This window comes from Canis lupus, chromosome 20, assembly GCF_003254725.2.
Source record: "Canis lupus dingo isolate Sandy chromosome 20, ASM325472v2, whole genome shotgun sequence".
In the NCBI taxonomy this organism is placed as follows: Eukaryota; Metazoa; Chordata; class Mammalia; order Carnivora; family Canidae; genus Canis; species Canis lupus.
In genome coordinates, this window is record NC_064262.1 from 42,782,488 (window position 1) to 42,806,588 (window position 24,101).

The window sequence follows — 24,101 nt, forward strand, 5'->3', positions numbered from 1 at the left end:
CACCAAAGATTGCCAGCACCCACCAGAAGTTAGGAGAGAGGCATGGAACAGGTGTTCCCCCACAGCCTCAGAAGAAGACATCCCTGCAGACACCCTGACCATAGATTTCTGGCCTAGAGATCTATTTAGGCCACCTGGTCTGAGGGACTTTGTTATGGCAGCATGAACAGGTTAATACATGGCACCAATCTCAGTGGGTGTGCAAGGAATTCTAGTGCATCTCAGAGCTCCTCATGAGGCTTCAGTGTCTACCCTGCCCACATAGAAGATTGGAAGCTGACTTTTACTGAGATCTGCTCTGTGCTGGGCCCATACATTTTTACACCTCACGGCCACCCTGGGAAGTTTCTATTTCCACTTTGACCAAGGAGGGTATTGAGGCTTAGAGAAGTCACACTCCCCAAACATGTGGGGTCACTGCCTGAAGCAAGGGGTCATAGCCCCAGTCAAGTGGGGCCTTAGGCCCTAGCACAAGGCTCACGACTTGGAAGACATGGGGTCATGAACCTGAGCATGAAGTATCACAGCCCTGAGGATGTGAACTCATAGCTCCGATAAAGTGGGGACATGGCCTCAAACACATGGGGTCACGACCCCGGGGACATGAGTTCAAGTCCTCTGGCATGTGGGGTCATGACCTATTCACTGGGGCCACAGCTTTGAACATGTGGGGTCATAGCCCCAATCAGGTGGGGGTCACAGTCCTGAGGATGTGAGGTCATAGTCCTGAAAAAAGTGGCACTAAAATCTGACTTTAAGATCTTTCCCATCCTTCGGGCACCTGGGTGGTGCAGTGGTTGAGCGTCTGCCTTTGGCTCAGGTCATAATCCTGGGGTCCTGGGATCGAGCACCGCATCGGGCTCCTTGCAGGGAGCCTGCTTCTCCCTTTGCCTGTGTCTCTGCCTCTCTCTGTGTGTCTCTCATGATTAATAAATAAAATCTTAAAAAAAAAAAAAAACCTCTCCCATCCTTGATATGTCATAAAACCATTCAGACCGTGGTTGGAACAATGACTATTCCTCTGCCATTCTCTCCCTCTTTCCTCTTCCTTTCACAGTTTTTAAGAAGAAGAATAGAAATCACTTTTCATGACCCCCACAAACTGACTAGTCTAATCCATCTAATCACTGACTTATCGATACCTAATAATTTCTAAAAGAGCACTAATGACATGCCATACCCTGAACTTAATGAGGACATCTCTTTCCTTTCCTGCACTATTCCACCCAGGTAATGTTGGGGCCATGGTGCCTGACTGGACAAAACCAGCTAAGTCCTGTGAGATAGAAAGGTATTTCTAGGTTAAACGGTGGGAACAGGGGCAGACAGTAAAAGACGGTGCAGCCGGAGCTAAGGAATGACAAGAGCCCAGGCCTCAAGCCACAGGCCGAAGAGCCCCGTGTGCTTGCTGTCGCTTTTCTGTTAGATGTCACTTGTTTGCTTCTCTTGAGTCCAGCCTCAGAATGCCTTGCAACTCATTAATAGAAAATAGAACTTACAAACAGAAACCGGGCCGAGCGTGGAGCAGAAGGCAGGGGCGGTGCTTCATTCATCAACACATACTTTTTGAGCACTGCATTCAAATAGGTCCCTGCGTTACCGAGAGAGGGGATCAAAAGATGGGAAGCCCCAGCAACACGCAGCGCTTTTCATTTGGCCTGCCCAACGTATCAAAAATATTACCGTTTCAACACGTACTCAATAAAAAAAAAAAATAATAATAATAATAAAAAAGTAGTGATAAGCCGTCTCACATTATGTTTTCATACTCAGGCTTTGGAAGTCAGGTGTGTTTTGCACTCACGGCCCATGTACGATTCAGCTCGAACTAGCCGCATTTCAAGTTCCCCAAAGCCGCCCGGGTGCCACAGGAGCCCGCGGGGACTGCACGGCTGAAGCCGGGGCCGGGGTGACACCGCAGCGCCCCGGGGAGATGCAAACCTGGGCCCCCGCTGGGCGAGCCGGGAGTCGTAGTCCGCGCCCCCGGGCTGTGGGGTCCGACGGGACTTGTAGGCGCCGGCTGTGCGGAGCATGCCGGGAGTGGTAGTCCGCGCCCTCCTGCGGCGGCTCTGCGTGTCATGGCGGGCCGCGCCGCGCTACCGCACTCTTCCGCTGGGCCCCAGAAAGTTTCGCTTCTGCCCAGCGGTGGACCCTCGAGCGCGTAAGTGCGGCGGGGGGCCGGCCGGACCTCGGGGGAGCCTGGGCCGCCGTCCGCCCGGGAGCCGAGAACTTGGCTGCGGGCGCGGCTGGTCACCTGTTGCCCTCCGCGTCCCCGCCCCTATCCCCGGGTCTCCCCCGGACCCCGCCGGAGCCCGGCCGGCCTGGGAGGCACCTGGAGCCGGGGCTGAAACGGACCCTGGGCCCCGGCTGCCTCCGCCGTCAGTGAGGAAGGCAGACCCCCGAAGCACCAGCCCCAGGACCTCCGACGGCCGAGGGGCGCCCCCGGTGGGAGCCTCCCAAGGAGCCTTGGACCCTCCAGGCACCGGAGGTCCTGCTCGCCCTGCCCGGGAGGCCGCTGACCTCCAGGGGCCGGGGCTGCCCCGACCTCCGCATCCCGCGCTGCCGCCCAGCAGGGGACAGTTTGCCCACCCGGGCCGCCTTCAGGCCTTGGCCCATTCTCTTTACCTTGTGTCCCAGATCGCGGGACAGCCTCCCCCACCCCGCCCCGCCCCCGCCCCCGCCCCCGCCCCCGCAGTGATCCTGCCTTGAGACACCTGTGCATTTGGGGTGGAGGCGTGGCCGCCTGGGACGTGGGCCAGATAAGACCCCGGCTGTAGGGGGAGGGCTGGGTTCTGTTGTATTTTTGTGTAAGCATGGGCGGTTGACACATGAACCACGTGGCTCCCCGTGAATGCACCTGTGCCCTCTGATGTCCCTTGTCACTCTTGACAGCTCCCATTGGCTGCTCCCTCCAGAAACCAAGAGAGCGTGGATAGAAAGTGCCTGTGTTGGCCGCAGCCTCTGCCCCCTCTGCTTGTCTGTCTTAAACCGCGGCCCTTCCCTTTCCCACGGAGAAATGGGTCAGGGGCTCTTTGAGGGCAGAGGATCAGGCTGTAATCTGCTCACTGCCGTCCAGGCCCTGCAAGCCCTGTGGTCTCTGTAGCAAGCTTTACTCCCCTGCCATCTGCCTAATGCGGCTTCCCCTGTGTGCCCGTGCCAGGAAAGAGCTGTCTCACTGAGGTTAAATGCTTTCCGGGCGCCCCCCCCCCCCAACTTCTGAAGTGGGCCCGTGTTGATGGGGCTCCACTTGACCGTCCCTTCTGTGACAGTCACTGTTCATCAGTTACGGGATGCCCTGTGCAGTTGTGGGCCACCGTTGTTATCACCCTGGAAATTAGAGTTAATTGTCTCGGTGAAGGGACCTGACCTTCTTGAGATTAGGAGGATCCGCACCAGCTCTTGCTTTGGGAAACAGGTTTTCTGCTTCTGTTAAAAGTGTTCATCCTTGTGTGGTGCTGCATTTAGTTTCTAAGCTGTTTTCCTATTTTGGTAGGAAAATAGTTAAATATAATCATCGAAAGGATTGTCGTGAACTTGTGCCCACCTGTGAGAATCCACAAGTCGTATTCGACTCTGATTATTTTTGGTAGTTGCTTTAGAGTCGATCTTCTAGCGGCCCCTCAGATGGTTTTTGCTCCTTGCACCTGGTTTTGGGGCAATAGCATAGATGGAGGAGCCGTGCTTTTAGCGTGGTCCTTTTGGGCAGATGTTTGTGATGAGAGGAAGCACCCCACACAGACAAGATCAGAGCAGCTAGTGATGTCAGTGTTGACCTGTATCAGTCACCGAGGCTGGGGGCTGCTGCCTCCAGAGCACATAACAGGCACCTGAGAAATGGCAATCCCTCTCTTCCCTGTAGGGGAGAGGTTTGGCTGATGGGTAATCTTTATTTTCAGGTGATTTCGAGAATGACTTTGGTGGCTGAAGACTAGAATGTCTTTAAACACAAAGCGGAAAAAAAAAAAAAAAAAAAAAAAAAAAAAAAAAAAAAACACAAAGCGGAGGAAGCATATTGTCTAGCTGTGATCTCATAATGAAAATCACTGATAGGAACTCCCGAGTTTAGGGCCACATTCACTGTAGTAGCAGCCCCAGAATGCATAGCAGGTCAGGTGCACTAACTGGTCCCTTGTAACCAGCCAGATGCTGCCTGTGAGCAGAGATGAGTGGAGTTTGGCCTCGTCAGCATCTGCTCACCTAGTGCTGAATGTCACTGTGTTGCTCTAAAGATGAACAATATTTTCTATTTGTGATCTCAATGCCAGTTTTTTTTTTTGGGGGGGGGGGGTGTTTGTTCGTTTTTGTTTCTAAAGCTCTTGATTGGTATAAGAGCCTAGCGTGGATACTGAAATGTTTCCATGGGTCTCTATTTATCCTTTTGCTGCTTTTAGACATACTGTTTGTTCATCACTGTACTGCCCCATAATAAGAGCTTCAGCCTCAGAGCACATGGGTTCATGGCTTTTACAAGATGAGCATGGTGGAGCTGTGCTCAGTTGGGTAGGAGGTGTTTTTTCCCCTCTTCCACATGTTGGAGCCAGCCTGATGGTTTTTGTGACCACCAATGATCCTCCCTGTTCACAAAGGTCTTTGTGGCATTTGAAAGACACCGAGCACCTGCATCTAGTTTGGCCGGATCCTGTTTTCCAGGACGAGGACGTGTACATCAGTGTGGTTCTGAGGGGAATCTGTGGTCTGGTTATAGTACTGTCACCCTGCAGTTGATTCCGGGGCCCAAGGGCAGGTCTGGCTAACCACCTCAGGAGCTTGGGGGTACTGCATCTTTTGTCTAGGGTGGAAAACCGAGTTAGGGGACCTTATAGAATCCAGAAAAACCTGAGGTAAAAAAGCAATCCAAACAAACCATTAGTATGCAGGGGGGTATACTGCATAGAGGAGAATCCTGTAGGAGGTCCAGGGTGGACTGGACAGCCGAACCAGAGGTGGTGGTTTCACAAGGAACCAGAGGAATTTCCTCAAGCTGAACCTGTAGTCCCGTGGGCTTCGTCAAGAGTGGGGGGTGGGGGGGGCACTTAGAAGCCTCTGCCAAAGTTAGCCACTGGCAATGTCTGCTCTTCTCCTTCCCTACCTCTTCCTTGAGGAAGATAAAGGGTAACCTCTCCATGTTGTACATGGGGGTAAAGCCAAAACTAAAAAACAGGAAAAAAAAAAAAAAAAAAAGCCCTCACACACAGAAGATAGGAAAAGGTTAAATAACTTCCCCAAGATAAGACAGATTTGCTTAAATTCCCTGAAAAGAGTTTGGTGAGCTAAATATAGCAGTCTCACCCGATCATAGCACAATCTTTATCTCATTACCCACTGAATGCTAGGGAATGGAAATTTCACATGGCTAGTCTGATTCCAAAATCCAAACAGTGTCCTACGTGGCAAGCCTCAGCTACAATTGGTAAAAGAGAAGACAGTTTTCTTGCCCATTGCCAAACTCCAGCGTCAGAGCCGTCCTAGGTCTTGCTCACCCTTCCTGTCTACCAGCATAGCCCCACCCTCTGCCCTGTCTGCTCCCAGGATGCTGCTAATGTCACCCAAGGAGCACAGCAGAGCTCAGGCCCATCAATACCTCCCCCACCAGGAGTGTTCCTGGTTGATGGTGCCGGATCCAAAGTCCCAGGGATGCAGAGAGGGAAGGGCTTTGGGAGGGTTGGGAGCGCAGGAGAGGTGGCCGTGGTTTTCTTTGTCTGCATAGATGGAGGAGGCTTCTGGGTAAGGCTGCCTCAGGCCAGAGCCATGGGGCGCACTTTCTCCCATAGACACACTTAATCCATCCAGTCCCTAAATACATTATTCCATTCCTTCCTAGGATAATAATTCCGTAGCTTTTCTACAATAACGACAGTATAACGCCTGCAATTACAGTGTGATTTTTTTAGTGTGTTATTTTAGTCAACATAAAACTAATTTATGTCCAGTAAAGAGGAAAATTGAAAAATCGAGTTTTTGGAAAATTTACTCACGTTTTCCCCCATTGAAGGATAATGGCATTATTTACATGCTGGTACATTTCCATGCCTTAAAGTTCAGTTCAGTCTGTGGAGCAAGAGTCTATGTGTTTGGTTTTGTCTAACTCATTCATTCATTCAACAAATAGTTTATCTTGGGCTCGCCACAGGTCAGACCTGTCCTAGGTGCTGAGGAAATGGTGAGTAGCAGTGGAGCTTACAGACAGGCGGGAAGAACAGGTTAAATGAGAAACTACCGCACTGGCGAATGGCCACAAACGTGGAAGAAAGGCAGTAGGGGCTTAGCATCTTGTGCCTCCTGTGCTCACCTGCTTTCATCAGAGCCCATTTCAGGCCTCAAGTGATCTCTTACTCATCTATAAGCTTAGGAGGGTGTATGCTGTCTCTTCTCCCTTCTGGAGCATGGGTTCCTTGGAGACTAGGGCCCACCGTGGCCTGCCTGGCTCACAGCTGTAGTCCCAGCTCCTGGGTCAGGTCTGCGTCTCACTAGTGGTGCCCAGCAGCCCCCTCTTGCCGGCAGACAGTCTGTTAACACAGATGGGTTACACACGGGCTTCCTCAAGGCCCTGTTTAGTGCCTAGAGCATATTCTAGCAGAGACTCAGTTGGTAATTCATCATTGGCTGGACTGACATTCCTCCCCCCACCCCCCCAAAATACTCTGATCAGGAGAGTCCCCCTGAGCATTTGGTTTTGGAACTCTGCAATTTTCTCCATCTGGGTGGGGAGCAGGAATAAATAGGTGCCCCAGCTGGGTTCTCAAGTGTTTGCCCAGCTGTTCTGGAGACTGCCCAGAGTTTCATGCATGCACTCACCGCCTCCTGGTTCTTTTGTCTGGGCTTCAGTGGCAAGACCTCAGCCCCACAGCCCCAGGTATGGATATGTTGCTCCTTCTAGAGCAGCTGCCCCCCTTCCAAAAAAAGACAGTCAGCTTCCCACAGGCTCCCAGAGGCAACACCTCCTATCCACAGGTCTCTCAACCCTGCCTTCCTGGGGCAGCTGGAACTGGAGCCAGTTTTGTGTGTGTTCCAGAGGCAGTGACCGAGGAGCCTGGAATAGTTGGTGCGAGAAGGAGGCCCAAGGGAAGTTTCAAAAAGCGATGGCAAAAGCTCAAGTCTCCATTCCCTTTAAGAAAGAAGATCACAAGCAAGGAGTGTGGGAAAGATGACCCAGGCATGCAGTTGGTCAACACTTTAATTAGGTCTGAGGGGTTGGGTCGCCTCATGAGCCTCTGCTCACATGTGCTGAAATGTCTGCCTCTGACAAACTCCTGAGCACTCTCCTCGGCACCCTCTTGAGGCCCTGGTGAGGGCAGCCTGCCTACCCACCGCTGCAGTACTGAGCCAGCAGGACCGCCGGGCCTTCAGAGCTGCAGGTACAAGGCAAGTGCCCCCCTCTCCAGCGGTGGCAGCTAGATAGATACTGTTGATTGTGCTGAACCAGGCCAAGGCACTGGACTCTTCCAGAAGGGCTTTCTGCCTTTGGCTGATCCACAGTGTCCTTGTTAACATTCTTTCTTGGTCAGAGTAGAGTTGACAACTGGTCTGCTTCCCCTTGTTTGGGAGTGGAGGAGGAGTCCAACTATACGGTGGCCTCTCTGGGTCCCTTCTCAGCTATTGGGTCAAGAACAAGTACAAAACATTCTGAAGACAGGGCGAGCTTGTCTTCCACGCCCCAAACCTCCCCCACTTCTGATCTTTATTTCCTTAATGTGACTAGTCAGCTGCTGTACTGCTCCTGCCAGAGCCAGTTTCTGGGCAACATTATGAATATGAGTCATTAACACCAGAGTGTAAATAAGTTTACAGGAGTCAGTTGGTGTCTTTGTATCTTAATTCGGGACTAAACTGCTATCGCTATTGTTAGGGCATCTGGACAGGTATAGGAGGAATTTGGAGTTTGGGGAAGAGTCTTTACCTCTAATATACCTCCTAAGCTGTGATTAGGAAGTCAGACAATCATCCCGGGTAATAAATAAGAATTTTTTTAAGAACGCACTTAGCCCCTTTTGCACTTTATCAGAATATTGGATGCTTTTAGACATGCTGGATAAGCTTAAACACAGTGTTGAGTTGTTAGCAAGAGAATTCAATGTTCCCCCCAAATTTTAAATAAAGTGAATTTCTCTGGTATTTGAAAGAGCTTGCCAGAGACACGCGATGGAGGTTTTTACATGTCCTGCAGCAAGGACCCTGGGTTCAGGGAGGTTGATTGGCGCTTCCGGGGTTTTGTGAGGCGTGGGAATCCTGGCATCCTTCCCCCAGTGCTGAAGCAGCTGTGGCTGCTGATGTGAATAAAAGCTCTAAGTGTCCCCGGAGTTATGAGAGCAGTTTGCTAATCGGTTGTCAGGATCAGGCTGCTTCGGGCCTGAAGTCTGTGATCTCTGTGATCCAATAAGAAATACTTGTTTGCTGTTTGTCTCAGGATCCTGCCGCAGAGCTTCAGGAACCCTAGGAATTTCCTGAGTAATGGGAGCGTCCTTTGTTATTCATAACAAGCCTCTGAGTTTATGCTAATATGCTAATATGGTGACTCACTGGACAGCTTCGGGATGGGGCTGGTTGCCAGAGAAACTAGCCACGTGATTGGAGATTTGCCCTTTCAGCCCCACCCCAGACCTCTGGGACTGGAGAGAGGCTGAAGATGGAGTTCATCGCCAATGGCCCGTGTTGAATCAGCCGTGCCTCTACAATGAAACCTCCTTTCAAAACCCCTAAGTGACAGGGTTCTGAGAACTTCTGGGTCCGTGAACACCTGACGTGCTGGAGGGTGGGGGGAACTCTGAGGGCATGGAAGCCAGTCCCAAATTGTGTTCTTTAAAACAAACCGGTCACCGCAGTGTTTTTCCAAGTTTGTGACCTCTTCTAGCAAATTATCGAAGCTGAAGAGAAGGATCCTGGGGACCCTTGGTTTATAGCCAGTTGGTCAGGAGTACAGATAGCAGCAGCCTGGGCCTTGGGACCAGGTCTGAAGCCAGGGCAGTGTGTGGACAGAGCCCTGCACCTCTGGCGCACTAACTCCAGGTAATTAGTGTCAGAATTGAATTAGAGAACAGCCACTTGGTGTCAGAACAGGTTACTGGTGTGGAAAAAGTCCACAGTGTTGGTGTCAGGAGCGTTGTGAATAAAAAATAAGGCATCCCTCAACCACAGGGCAGGTTTATCTGGAGACACAGGGAAGTTAACCAAGGCGTGGAGAGGGACAGTGAGTGCCTCATCCCTCACCCTCTGGTGGTTAATAGTTGCCTCAGACCCGGGAAGAATGGGGACAAAATGCCAAGAGCCATCCTTCCCAAGTCCAGGAAGGTAGCTTCCCAGTGGTAACCCTGATCTTCCAAGGAATCTGATTAACTTCCAGAACCCCAGTGAGGTGGGACCCACCCCCACAGCGGGACCTGCAGCCCTGGCCTCCCATTTCCTCGGGCACATTACCTGGGTGGTGACTCAGGCTTTTTGGAAAACCAGCTTGTGTAATCAGCAGCTGGGCCCAGCTCACCCCGTGACCCAGGAGCTTGGCATCAGGCGAGCACGCCCTGAGGGCCAGGCAGAGGAGGCCTCCCGCGCATGCGGGCCCAGGCCAGCTTTCCCCAGAGCACCAGCGAGTCTTGAGGAGCACCTTTGTGTCTGTTGAGACCCGTCATGCCAGGGTGCCCGTTCGGCCCGCAGACCTTGTCCTCCTGCTGGGTCTCAGAGAGGACTGCCTTCCACTGTTCATGCATCGGCCGCTGCCAGAGCCTAGGGGAGGGCACTCAGGACCAATTGCTGCTGTTGCATCCTGCCTTCTTCCGTCTGCGAGGCTCTCACCCTAGTTTGAAGCATGCACTCAGACCCGGGGGACTGCTTTTGAGGACTTGGGGGGCCGTGGGCTGTTTATCTCTCCCAGAGACAACCAGGCCCTCTCCTGGCAGCAGATGAGAGAACTTGGGGAGGGAAGCAGCCTCTGTGCTTGCCACACACCCTCCCCCCGACTCCATCCTGGACCCGTCCCTCTTGGATCTCTTCAGAGACTTCATCCTCACTTTGCAGGCCTGGCACAGCTCGGTTGCCACCATCTCTCACCCTCTCCCGCCCCAGGCAGAATTAATCTTCCCTTCCTGAGGTCCCATGGCATCTTTCTGAATCCATCACACTACTGCCTTTTTTGTTGAGACACCATTGACGATCTGTGAGTTTTGACAAATACGTGCTTGTCAAACACATGCTATCACATAACCACCACCATAATAAGCAAGGTGCGGAACAGAACTGCCTCTCCAAACTTCTGAAGGCTCTTTGAGCCTAACCCTCCCTTCACCCTCAGGCCCTGGAAACCGCTGTGGGGAATCTCTCCCCGGAGCTCTGCCTTGGCAAGAATAGCACCCGAGGGGATCCCTGGGTGGCTCAGTCGTTTAGAACCTGCCTTCGGCCCAGGGTGTGATATAGCACCCGAGGGGATCCCTGGGTGGCTCAGTCGTTTAGAACCTGCCTTCGGCCCAGGGTGTGATCTTGGAGTCCCGGGATCGAGTCCCACGTCGGGCTCCCTGCATGAAGCCTGCTTTCTCCCTCTGCCTGTGTCTCTGCCCCTCTCTCAGTCTCTGTGTCTCTCATGAATAAATAAATAAAATCTTTTAAAAAAAGAATAGCACCTGGATGGAATCATCAAGTCTGTACAGAGCCTTTTAGGCTGGCTGTTTTCACTGCAGAAAAGCATTGGTTGTACATATCCAGGGCTCAGCCCTTTTCGTAGCTGTGCACCCATCACCTTTTATTCATATCTCTGCATGGACTGCTTCTGTCATGTCCACATATCTGGATATTTTTTCCGTCTTTCTGCTCAGTGCGCAGCCGAGCTCTCTTCCAGGGATGGACTGTGTCTTGCATGCCTTTGTGTCCCCAGCCTGCACATAGTAGGCACCTAACAGAGCGTGGTGCCGGGGCTGCTGTGTGTCAAGGGAGAACCCTCGACTCTCTACCTCCCCGGGAGGGGCAGAATGGCCCCTGCACCCCTACCCCCGACCCCGCCCCGGGTAGCAGAGCCCCTGCAGATGTGAGTGAGCAGGCCTGGATTGCGGCTCTAGGCCCTTGGCTGGTCCCTGCTCAGGCTCTGTGCTCAGCAGGTGACCTGGAGAGAGATGGGCAGGCTAGCTTCTCGAAAGCCCCTCCCAGCCTCAGTTTGGTGTCTGTGGTGGGCAGGGTGCTATCACTTGTAAGGGGGCTTCGGAGGGCTCTTTGTGGATCCCCAGCATCTCTTGGGCTCTGGGTCAGGAATTACTGGGAGCCTGGTGTGTCTGTATGTGCCTGTTTCATTCCTCCTAGGCCAGAGAAGCCCTCTTCGGGCCTTGTGTGCACTGGGTCACTGCTGCACTAGTTTTGTTAAAAATAGGCCTTGGCATATCCACCCCATGACCAGCCCTTCTTGCTTCAGGCCCACGCTGGAATGCTTATGTAAATATTTGGAGGAACTTGAAACCTGGGACCATTTCTATTCCAGAGTCTTCTCTCCTGGACTCTTGGAGCAGGGAGGGTAATATTGGTATGAGAAGGTGAGGGCCAGCACATGTTAAAAACACTCAGAGGGGCAGCACATTATTTGGGAGATGCTAGAGAGAGGGTGGTTTCTAAAAGCCAGTGGAAGCAGTTGGTTATTGGCAGTAACGATGGCTATAAATCCACAGGGTTTAAATCTGACTGACCAGGGTTCAAGCCACAATTATTCTCCTTACTGACCCATGGCCTTAGACAACTTACAAGACTTTTCAAACACCAGGTTCTCCTTTGCCTGTTATCTACCCCACTGGAGTGATTGTGAGATTAAAATGATCATGTGTCAAGCACCTAATAGGACCCAGCACACAGCACACAGTAGGCCCTCGTTTAGTGCTGGCTGCTCCTACGGCCACTTTAGTCTTGCTGTCAACTTTTGCCCACAAGCATTGCACAACCTTGCGTTCAATACCTACGGAGAGAATTGGAGGTCCTAAAGGAGGAACACAAGAGTGTCCCAGTGCTTCTCTTCAGTGCCCCTCCTGCCTCCTCACCTCCATTGGTCTTCAGCCACTCCTATGTCCTGAGATCACTTCAGCAGCTGCCTGAGCAGGGCTGGTAACTCAGGACTCATCAGCTGCAAGAGGACTGTAACCAAGCTTAAAATAGACACACGTCCCTTGACTGGACCGAGGGCTACGCAGGCTCCCAATGCAGGCCAGACGGTGTCTGCACTCCAGGTTGAGCTGGACTCTAGGCAGCTGGAGCTGCTGGGCCCCCAGGAGGGAGCTGCTTCCCCCACCAGGCAAGCTGGGCTCCCCTCTCAGCCTCTTGCCTCCACTGCCACCTGGCCAGAGGTTACTGACCGATCCCGATCTTCGGAGGACACGAGCCTGGAGAGGACACAGGGGGGCTGGGCATGGGGGAGACAGGGATCTGGTGGTGGCCAGCACTTGTCGGCTCAGCAGGCCATCTGAGTGTGGGTTGGGCTGGTTCTGGCCTTGGTGTAAGGGGGTGAGGGGAGCCACCGGGAGGCATTTCTTCTTCTTTTTTATTCATAGAGATGCAGAGAGAGAGAGAGGCAGAGACACAGGCAGGGAGAAGCAGGCTCCATGCAGAGAGCCTGACGTGGGACTCGATCCCAGGACTCCAGGATCATGCCCTGGGCTGCAGGCGGCACTAAGCCACTGCGCCACCTGGGCTGCCCCTGGGAGGCATTTCTAAAGGTGGAAGGAGACTAAGGCTGTCCTGCCTAAGGGTTGGAAGAGGAGAGAAGCTCAGGGTGAATGAGTCATGCTGTTTGGTTGAACTTGCTGCTTTTTAAGCCCCAACCCAGGTCATTGTGTCTGAATAGAAGTACGTCAGAAGCCAGCCAGATGATGCCCACTGAGCCAGGCCCACAAAGAAAGATCAAACCCTTCCTCTTGAGGAAAGATGCCCCAGTGGGGTAACTTGTGCCCAGAGCAGCGCCCCTCTCCTGCTGTCTTCACGTTGTGTCTGTGACTGCTTCCTCCAAGGTCTCCCTCTTCCCCTCCTGTAGGTGCCAACATGGAGTCTGACCTCTGCTGACCGGACCCAGGCAGGAGGCGTGCCACCAAGAAAGGCGGCCTGTAACCCGTCCCCATGGCTTCCCCCATGGCAGAGAGCCAGCTCCAGAGAATCATCCGTGATTTGCAAGGTACAGTTTGGGGGGTGGAGAGGCACATGGGGCTTGCTTGTGGGGGAGCTGGGGCTGTGTTCTCATCCTGTCACACAGGGAGTAATTGGAGCCCTTGGGACACATTGTGTAGAAGCACTTGGTGCTCAGTTGTCTGCCCTGTGTCAGGCAGGGAAAGCTGGCCTGGCTTCCTCTCAGGGCTCTGTGAAGCCAGTCTGTAAACAAAATCTAATCCCCTTTTCTGGGTCTGGGTCTGCCTTCTGTTGGTGAGTGTATGTGTGTTTTCCAGCCACCTGTTAAATCTGTGGCTGAATCATGAGCCTTTGGGCCATAATGGAGTTGGCTCATCTGAGGAGGCATGTTCGCCTTCCCTTTGAGCAGGATGACCAGGCACCCGTCTTTCTTATTTTGCTGTCCTACCTAAGCCTGTCTCCTGTGACACACTGTAATTCTGGGCCTGCTGCATCCCTGATTTACCTAAGCTCAGCAAACTACCATTTCCCCCCCTCCATCCAAGACTTGTAGCTCTTATCTCCCTGGAGAAGGGCAGGGCCGGGGAAGGTGCAAGTACAGTGAAGTAGACTCAGGAGGAATAGGCTTTCTCCACTGGCTGCAGAGTCCAGGGCCTGAGTTCACCCTTTCAGATGATGCCCCAAAAGTCAGAATTTTGGCAAGTTTCCCACCCCCTGCAGACCACCGGGGCTGGCCTGTAAGCCTCTTTGGAGCTCCAGCACTTTGGCTACAACACAATCTGAAGCCGCCACTTCCTGCATGTCGCAGGGATTACAGTGATACTTTCCTGACAGGCTGAAGATCCAGGTTCCTACCTGCTCAGGCACAGTGATGACCCAGGGCAAGTGGCAGCCACCATACACTTTTCATTCTGCAGGCAAAAGTTGATGTGGTGAAAATCACTCTCAGGCTTATCTCCCACTTATATAGCATTTTGGGCCTTGAATAGCTAGATAATCACATGGCATTTCGCACGTGCTGGGCACTGTCCTACACATGCCTTATAAATGATAACTCATCGAGTCCTCACATTTGGTCTGTGAGGCAGGAACCATTACTCTAATTCTGCAGATGCAGAAACAGGCACAGAGAGGTTAAGCAACTTGCCTAAGGTCACACATCCAGACGGGCGGAGCCTGGGTTTGCACACACACCCGGTGCCAGTCTCCACTCTTAACCACAGCAGCCTACCTCCAGCTAAAACACTAGATGTTTGCTTGTTTTTTAAATTTTATTTATTTATTCATGAAAGACACAGAGAGGCAGAGGCAGAGACATAGGCAGAGGGAGAAGGCTCCCTGCAGGAACCAGATGGGGTTCCATCCCAGGACCCTGGGATCATGACCTGAGCCAAAGGCAGAGGCTCAACCACTGAGCCACCCAGGTGTCCACTGGTTTGGTTTTTTTTCTTAAGTCTACACACACACACACACACACACACACGGAGGAAGTCAAATGACAATCTCTGCAAATCTGAGTTCACCACTGGTCTTGAGAAGCAGCCACAAAGGAGACCATTTTTTTTGTGCATGTCGGCCTTTGGTTCTCCAGAATGACTTTGGGACCCAGATGTCTTTATTGGGAGGGAAGAGAGAGGACCCCCTGCTAGCACTTCTGATCCAGGGAGGAGGACAGGCATTGGCATTTGTTCAGATGGACCTTCCACCCTTTGTCCTGGCTGGTCTGGTCATCCTCGACTTCCCAGGGCCATCTCAGTGTCCTATACTCAGCCTGCAGAGTGCTTTGAGACACCACTTTCTCAAGACCCTTCCCTTGCAGCTGTTGGTAATTGTCTTCAACGGCACATAATAATCTCCACCATGTAGCATGGGAGTGGTGTATCCCTAACTGAGGTACCTCGGGCAGTACATAGCCTTCATGCCTCTGCAGAATAGCCCACTCATCCTCCTGTGACAGCAGTGATGAAGGCTTTGGGGTCAGCTCCTGGCCCTGCCTTTTAACTCTGGAAGATGTTGGACAAGTTTCATCACCTTTCTAAGGTCCCGTTGCTTCCTTCATGTGCTAGATCAGCTTGATGATGACACCCACTTCCCAAGATTGTTGGCAGACATAAATATATAATTCACATAATGTATAATTCATATAAATATACATGCAAATGTAGAATTCACATAAAACTAAGATTATTCATAAGTAATGCATTTGGATTACCAGAGATTGAAACTTAGAACTTCATATTTCATACCCAAGGCTCCTCCTTTCAAAATTTCAGGAATTCTCAGATCAGGTTGTGAGCATTAACCCTGCCTGAGAGTGGGGGAGGAAGGCCGTGTGTCTTCCCTTGTGCCTGGCCCCCCAGCTCTCAATGCCAGCTGTAGCAGATGCTTCTAGAGTATCAGTGTCGATTAAATTTTAGCAGCTCAGGCTCAGCTTCAGTGCTGGACAGGTCTGCTTTCCAGGCATGGTTCTAAAGAGCAGGGGCTGTGGGCTTCTCTTCGTTATGAGCCATCAGAGAGGAAGATGATTTTTGTCCAGCCTGCCCCAACCATCTCAACGGGGGTACTTTTCCCAGTATCTACACCAAATACTGCCATTCCTCTGTGCCACAGCAGAGGCTGCGAGTGAAAGTAAAGGTGGTTTTCCCTCTTTTCTGCAATAGGAGGTCAATTGTCTTAGAAGTGGAGAGGTGGGCGCTGGAGTCAGAAAGCCCTGGAGAAACCAGGCTTCTCATTCCAGCTCTGCTGTATGTAGCCCATGGTCTTTGGCCAAATGCTCCAACCTCTCTGGGAATTCCTTATCTGCCAAAGGGGATGGTAATATCAGCCCCCATCATTCTCAAGTTGTACAACCCCACCCCTGCCCCATTTTAACAGTACTGAAATTGAGATCATCTTAAAACCTTTTGCGTGTTGAATTGTTGAAATAAAACAATTCAGGTCTCTCTTTGCTGTTGAATGAGAAAGACATGCAAAGGCCTGCCCCCTGGATGGGCACCCAGCTCACAGAAGCAGGTGTCACTGTTGTCATTCTTGGGATTGTTCTCATTACTCTTATTTGCATATTCTGGGTCTTCCTGAAGCTGAGACAACCTGTACTGAGTAGTCAGGTTATAATGAAAGAACGACAAGAAACAGCCAGCATGAAGGATAAAGCTCTCTGGATGTCACTATGAGGGGCCTGCTGAGTGATTCAGGCACGTAGCAAACCTTCGTTGACCAAATACTGCATGCATATTATAAGGCCTTCATGGTGGGCCTTCAGGGAGGACCAAGGAATGTGCCCGGTCAGGGAGCGCTTGTAGAGTACCTGTGGGCCCTGTGGACTGCCTTCAGAGTTAGCATTCCTCCTTCCAGGGTTACACACCATTTTCTGCTTCCCAGGGGCTCTGCCATCATTGACTGCTTACTCCTCGTGCTTCCCAGGATGATTCTGCTTCTCTCTCTGAGGCCAGTTACGTGTTCCTGTTTGTTGTCTTAAAGATGCTGTGACAGAGCTGAGCAAAGAATTCAAAGAAGCAGGGGAGCCCATTACGGACGACAGCACCAGCCTGCATAAATTTTCTTACAAACTTGAGTATCTCCTGCAAGTAAGTGACTCTTGTACTGCATTGATTACTGCTCTGTTCTCTTGTTTTCCTCTCGGTGATTCATCAGCATTCAGGATGTGGTTCAGACAGCTCCGAGGAGCCATTAGGCCCTCCTGCTTTAGACAGAAGGTCGGAGCAGTCCCCCATTGCTTGGAGCTTGAGCCTCCAAGTGTGAGCCTTTGGAGAATCAGAGCATTGCCCCTTAGGAAGGCTGTGCGCATCAAGAACATTCTTTAGAGATTTAGGTCATCCTAAGGCAGTTCACAGGTCACTGGATAGCGGGGATCTTAACTTTGGGGCAGCCACATATCCCTCTGAGAGTCTTGTAGCAACTGTGAGTGAGATCTCTCCCCAAACAGACACGCATATGCATGCACCCATTCTCCAGGAATGTGTGGACCCTCTGAAGATTATCCAGAAGCCCCAGTTTTAGAGCCTTGCTGCTCAAAGTGGAGTCTGCAGACCAGTAGCAAAAGCATCACCTGGGAGCAGGTGAAAAATGTATTCTCGGTGTCTATCGTGACCTGCTGAATCAGGATCTCTTGAGATCAGCCCAGGAAGTTTTTTTTTCAGCATGCGCACAGTGTAATGCTTATGTATGTTAGGTTCGAGAAGCACAGATCTACAGAATTCTACAGATGTGGAAGAATACAATCACAGGAGGCAGGGAGGAAACAGACTAAAATGTTAACAGAAGTTATCTTAGAGAGCAGGTATTAGGCATTAGCATTTTTTCCATCTTTCATTTTATCCACATTTTCTCACAGTGTATGTATCCGACTTCCATAACCAGAAAAAACACTATAAAATATTACATAGTAGAAAGACACACATTTATCCTTCTGAACACCTTCAGTTTGCAACGTCACATCCCAGCAAGGTCCAGCTAGAGAATGAGCACCTGCTGGAGACAATGCCCCAATGTGTTGAGAGACTCATCTTTCACACACCTTTCCGGTTACTTCTGTTTTACACTAGGAAATGATTTGTGGACTTTTTTTTGTTTTTAGTCAGCCCATTTTGGTTTTGGATTTGAAATGACTCATGGTTGGCATTAATTTGAATTTATTACATAGATATTAAACAAGTGTTGAAACTTGAGTTGAGTAGCCAGGGTAGGACGTCACAAACTCATTTTGCTAAGTTGAGACCAAGTTAACAGTCTTTGTGGTGCTCTCAAGACTTTTCTCTTGGTTGTCTCCATCCTGTGTGAACAGCCCCTTTGGTGATCTTCCACCCAGTTCAATGCACAGAGATCCTTTCAAGGGATAGTCTTTCCAGGGGCTGTTACTCCTGAATTCTACTAGCTGTGTGACCCCAAGCCAGCTATGTAATCCCTCCCAGCCTCAGTCCCCTCATCTGTAAATTAGGGGTTGAAACACCCACATTTGCCAGTCAGTAAAAATGGTGCCAATAAAGGGCCTTGTCCAGGACTGGGTAACTAGGAAGCTGTTGCTGTTATTGATCATTTAAATGGCAGGATGAACAGCTGCAAGTCTGGTCCTCTTCTCTCTGTCCCTTTCTCTCCGCAGTTCGATCAGAAGGAGAAGGCTACCCTTCTGGGCAATAGGAAGGACTACTGGGATTACTTCTGTGCCTGCCTGGCCAAGGTGAAAGGAGCCAATGATGGGATCCGATTTGTCAAGTCGATTCCTGAGGTAAGCAGAGCAGCCAAGGACCTCACACCTTCCTCTCACTGCCTTAAGCATCTCTTGCCCGGACCTCTGCTTCAGACAGCCCCATGAGGAGGTGGGGGTGGAAGGCTGATGAAGCCTCTCCCTTCCCCGCCTCCTTCCCTACTCCAGCCTAGTACCTCTGGCAGTGAAGAACCATGCACACTTAGGAGTGAGTAAACCCCTAGATTTGAGGTGGGAAGCCTAAAGGGGTTCTACATTTCATCTTTCTTCTCGGTATCTCATCAGTATATCTAGAGTCATTTTAAAGCCAGCAGCCATGCTCCTTGGCCGGCCTCCCACAGAGGCCACAGAGTCAGGTGCTCTGAGATCTCTTCCCAATCCCTACCAGCTGGAGCCAGATGGGTTTCTTCTTACAGAGAATGACAGCATTTGATGTACTGGCAGTAAGGGCCAAGCATTTTCCACCCTCTGACATCTGAGAAATTGAGGAAAGACCTTGGCTGTGAAGAGTTTGCTGCTTGGATTTCTTTAACGTCCAAGCAGCACCACAGTCTTACGAGATCTTGCCTGGTGGGATGGTTGGGTCCCTGGTATAAAGCATTTTGATGTGTCAGAAACCTGGAGAAGGAGCAGCCCGGGTGGCTCAGCAGTATAGCGCCGCCTTCAGCCCAGGGCATGGTCCTTGAGACCCGGGATCGAGTTCCACGTCGGGCTCCCTGCATGGAGCCTGCTTCTCCCTCTGCCTGTGTCTCTGCCTCTCTCTCTCTGTGTGTGTGTGTGTGTGTGTCTCATGAATAAATAAATAGAATCTTGAAAAAAAAAATAGAAGAAACCTGGAGAGGGATCTTATTGTCTCCTCTCCAAAAGCCTGGAAGAAGTTCTTGGTGTCACTGTGCTGTCTTCCACTCCTGAAAGCAACAAAGGCCTTTGACCTTATGGCTTCAGACAACTGAAGTCTGGAAATAAGTTTAACTTAGTCCTCATGGCCCAGGGTTACAAAATGCTTAAATCTACTTTTTGGGTAATGGGCAAACCTTTAGACAGTCCAAGGCCAGGGAAACTGACTTCTCAAAGCAGAAAGCATCCTCTGCTTGCACAGATATTGCTGGTTTCCCAGTGGATACATGGGCTCTGCTTTCCAAGGGCTCCAGTTGTCTCTTCCCTTTTGAAGGCTCTGCTCTCTGGGGCGCCCTTGGGTGGAATGGCTTAGAGTGGCATTGGGCCATAGAGCTGCTGGCTTAACTGTAATGATCAAGTGTTGTCCAGGCTGCCAAGCCAGAAAGCAAAAGTTAATGGATAAGAAACATTGCTGGGCCCCTCAGGCCCTCTTGGGGTGGGAGGCAACCTTTTGGGCTAAAATAGTCTAAAGCCATAATCAGCCACTTATAGAGGTTCAGAATAAGCTCAGCCAAAGCTGCGCGTCTTCCCCTCCAGATCCTCAACAGGGTCTGAACCAGGGTGCAGCTTGGCGTCGGGCTGTCGGCACAGTGGCCTGGCTGGAAGCAGAATCCACTCTCGTGCAGCCTGCAGACTTCCTGCCCTTTGCTGCCATTGGATAGCTTCCTGGAGTAGTGCAGATGAGTTTGGGCCAGATGCTAAACATTTAAGGAGTTAGGTCACGAACCTAGACCCATGATCTCAGAACATAAAAAATTAAAAAGCTGGGCAGTGTTTTCACTCACAGTACAAGAGAACTATTGTTTGTCTCCCTAAAGGATGTTTCAAGATACCTCTTAAAATAAATAGCTCCATTTATATATACATAAATAAAATCAAGTTGATTAATAGGGCTAATTAAAAATATAGCTTCAAATATTTGTCACTGAAAAAGTCTTAATGTTCAAAATGCTGTTACAGTGGCCATTTTGCTCATAAGGATATGCTCATCCCTTGGGAGCTCATGGACATGGGCTGTCTTGTGAGGTTCTTATTACATTCTGCAGGGCCTATTTGTGGATGTGTCCATCTGACCAACACACTTGGCTTCACAATGCCTTGCTCAGCTGTTCTGGGCTGCCCTGAGTTTTCTGGGTGTCATCACTGACTACCCCGTTTGCCCTCACTTATCAATGGAAAAACTTTTTGGATTTGGGGCTGTCATCACGATCCTCCCCTGGGCATCTGTCAGATGTCAGATCTCAGACATGCTACGGTGGTTTTTATAAAGCCAGTTTGTCAGGCTGCCACCCACCTTCACTTCTAGGTATCCTGACCATGCCCTGGACTCAGAAAGCACACACAGAGACGGCTTATAACCATTCTACGTCATGACATTTCACACCTTTTTATTTTTTAGAGCGACCTCCTGCTGTAGTATCATTTCCTTGAGTCAGCAGTAGGAAGACCTACAGCTCTGAGCTGAAAGGTGCTATATGCTGGGATGTTTACACCTTCACTAATAGGTCAATGCTTGAGGCTGTACCACACGTTTCCTGTCTCAGTCCAGTGCCATGATTGGTTTCTCGATAATACGGGGTGTTAGGACCATCTGTCCCCGGGGCCCCACTACCAACTTAAAACATTTCTAACCTTTGAAGGGCTGAGAAGAGTATGGGTCTTTAACTCATCTGACCCAGACTCTGAACCTGACAGAGCTGGTAGGTTGAGAGGTTTTGAATTCCTGCCCCCTGATCTTGACCCTCTGGGGCTGAAAAATTGAGAATGAATCCTGTTTGGCAAGCTGGTTGTGTGTGCCCCTAGCCAGCAGAGCCCTGCTTTGGCAGTCTCAGGGGGGTGTCTCTGGCCAGTACATCCCGCCTCCCTCCCAAGAAGCATCCAGAAATCTCTTTAGAAGCCATGTTTTGGCACAGTGGGGGTGAGGTTTCAATGGCAGGCCTGCACCTAGACCCTCCTGTGTTGTCCAGCTCAGACTTCCTGAAACAGAACCACCCCCATTTTTTCTCTACCCTGGTGTGACCAGGCCATCTAGCGACACCCTGCTCTCTCTCACCACCTAGGTACTATCTAACTAGGCACAGTGAGCTGGTATATCTTAAATCCAACCAGGAAAGGATGGACACATAACAGGTTTTATGAGAATACTGAGAAGGCCCTCATACATCATCCATCAGAACTTCTTAAAAGTCCCCCTGATTGCATCCCTGCCTTTTGGTTCCCTCACACCCCTCTCGCACAGGGGGTCCAGCCAAGCCCCTGGCCTCTTCCCCTGTGCCTCTTCTCCCAGCACCTCAGACACAAGCCCAGACATTAGCCAGACTGAGACCATCTCTTGCTCAAGCTCACTTCTGGTGTGAGGAGCCCTTCTTTTACCTGCCAAGTTTTACTCTAAATATTCCAAATTAAATCAGTTTCACATGTGACTCAAAATCCAGCGCTTCTGATGGAGCAGGGGAAGGAGGGTGACATTCCTGGAGCACCCACAGATGTGTCAGAGCCTCTTGTGAACAGATCTGCCCTGACCTGTTCACTAGAGTCTACAGACTATTCTCAAATGGCGGACTGCAAGAAGTCAGCCTGCTTTAGGCCTCACCCTGTGAGCCGACATGAGGCCAGGGCTATACTTGGAGTTAGGCCAACAGGTCTTTGCTCCAATATCATCTACTTTTTCTAGCTCCGAACATCTTTGGGAAAAGGAAGGGCATTCATTCGCTACTCCTTGATGCACCAGAGGTTGGCAGACACCTTACAGCAGTGCTTCATGAACACCAAGGTGACCAGGTAAATGCATGGCAATGCTGGAGTTTCCCCTGTGAACTCGGGTGCCCACATCAGTACCAGGGAGCACCCCACAGGGGAGCCCCATAGCAGTCCCTGGTGCACGTGGGGCGGTGGCACTGCATGTTCACAGGTAAAGAGATGAAGCTCAGAGGGGCCGAGTGCCTTTCTTGAGGCCCCACTGATGCTTGGTCACAAAGCAGGAGCTTGGATCCAGGTCTCTGAGATCTGCTGCCTACTGGTTTTCCCTAGCAGGTGGCATGCCCTTGATGCCAGCCCTCATGTGTGGATAGGCCCCCCCCGGCCACCTGGAGCCAATGGCTGCAGAGCCTTGGCCTCCTCAGCAGAATCAGCTGTGGGGTTTTTAACATCTCTAAGGCCAGGGCCTCACCTGAGACCCCGAGTCGATGCCTGTTGGGTGTGTCTGGGCTTGGTGGACATTGTGGCAGGCAGCCAGATTGGAGCCCAGGTCATCGGTGGGGTCAGCCTTTGTGGGGCTGGTGCTAATGTCTGGGCAGGGAAAGGGACCGAGCATGGAAACAGGGTGTCCCAAGAGGAGCTGCAGCTCAGGCCCCTATCAGCTGAACCTCTTTGGGTCCCCCAGCCCCCTTTTCCAGTGCTGCCTCCCCTCTCCCTAGAAGAGTCTTCCAGTTAAATAAAGAATCACTTGTGGAGTTAAAAAACAAAAAACAAACAAACAAAAAAAAAAACTGTTTGGGGGAGAAAATACCGTGTTTCATTTTGTCACCTGTAAAATTGATTTGCATAAAGACCTATTCCTCTTACGTGTGACAGACTCTGGATTCTTGTGAGTTGAGAACTTTCACACATTTGATCTGAAGGTTATTTTATTCTAGATGTATAGTGAGAACTGTCACAAGCAGCTTGACTTCCAGCATGCCGCATTTCACAGGCCAGCCAAGTAGCTCTTTATACTTAGCAGTGTTACCTCGCTTAATTCTTGCTGCTTCATGTGGAGTGCAACAACTGGCACCTCGTAGTGCAGCTGTTTTGCTTCTTGGCTTTAAAATTGGTGTCTGAAAAAAAAAAATAAAATAAAATAAAATAAAATTGGTGTCTGGACAGAACTTAGCCACGAGCTCAGCATCCTGTATTGAATCCTCTAGAAAGAACAGAAGGGGTGCTGGCCCCTATAACTGCCCCTTTCCTGGCAAATAATTGAGACTTAAGTTTTCTTGTCTCCTTTTTGGGGACTAGATATGATGTAAACAAGAGATGAATGAGCATTTAGTTCATTTCAGTGATTTCCTTGAAGAAGAGCAAATTTATTTGAGAGTTGAGTGCTCTTCCAGTGAAAATCAAATTGGGGTGGGTGGGTGTGTGCTCACCTGCCTGTCTGTCTGAATTTTAACTCATTGGTAACCGGAGTTAGAATTTGATAAAGCAGAGCCATATCAAATTTACTCTTTCCGTATCTTTATTATGTTTGTCATCAATCCCTTTCCTGCAGTGACTGGTACTATGCGAGAAGCCCCTTCCTGAAACCAAAGCTGAGCTCCGACATTGTGGGCCAGCTCTATGAGTTGACCGAGGTTCAGTTTGACCTAGCATCGAGAGGCTATGACTTGGACGCCGCCTGGCCCACCTTTGCCAGGTATTTTGAGGAATTGCTTGGGGGAAAAGACGGGAAAGAAATGTTTGAAGTTCTGAAGGTTGAAGTTCAGTCACTCAGTAAATTACATAAAGCCTTGCAGCTCTTCTGCCTGCTAATTTTCTAGACACTGGTGAGTCCTGACCAACGATAACATCTGAAGTCTCCAACCCGAAACTCTCTAACTCTCCTAATCAGCCAGCTGGTATGAGTCAGTGGAGATGCATATGCAAAACCTGAGGTTTTTGAGTGTGTTAAGGGACTTAACTGGGTGGCCAGCCAGGGAGCTGGTGGGCTTTTTCCTGGTTGTGTTCTTGCAGGGTTACCATAGAGGCCTTGCAGGCAATAGAGAGGGAACTACAGCTCACCCACGGAAGGGTTGCTGGGAAAGCACGCTCACCTGCCACCAAGAGGGAAGTGAGAGGGGACAGGCTCAGACAATGGGGGACTTCCCACAGCCACCCAGCACAGCCAAGGTGCCAGACTCAAGTTTAACTCCAGTCCAGCATTTTTTTTTTT

The 24,101-nt window shown here is 50.7% G+C and overlaps 1 protein-coding gene across 5 annotated transcripts in view; it reads left to right on the forward strand.

The window, feature by feature from the left end:
• The first annotated feature begins 2,026 nt into the window (after positions 1-2,026).
• Positions 2,027-24,101, forward strand: part of FYCO1 (FYVE and coiled-coil domain autophagy adaptor 1) — a 73,753-nt gene continuing 51,678 nt past the window's right edge. For 2 of the 5 annotated variants that reach the window (XM_035702514.2, XM_049098640.1), the window contains exons 1-6: positions 6,970-7,362; positions 12,983-13,120; positions 16,552-16,658; positions 18,191-18,316; positions 21,867-21,973; positions 23,442-23,585. In XM_035702514.2, the coding sequence (XP_035558407.1) occupies positions 13,066-13,120; positions 16,552-16,658; positions 18,191-18,316; positions 21,867-21,973; positions 23,442-23,585 (539 nt within the window). In that variant the 5' untranslated portion in view covers positions 6,970-7,362; positions 12,983-13,065. Of the gene's footprint in view, positions 2,162-6,969; positions 7,363-12,112; positions 12,248-12,982; positions 13,121-16,551; positions 16,659-18,190; positions 18,317-21,866; positions 21,974-23,441; positions 23,586-24,101 lie in introns of those variants that run through there. The other 3 variants (XM_025458255.3, XM_035702515.2, XM_025458256.3) reach the window with 3 other exon arrangements.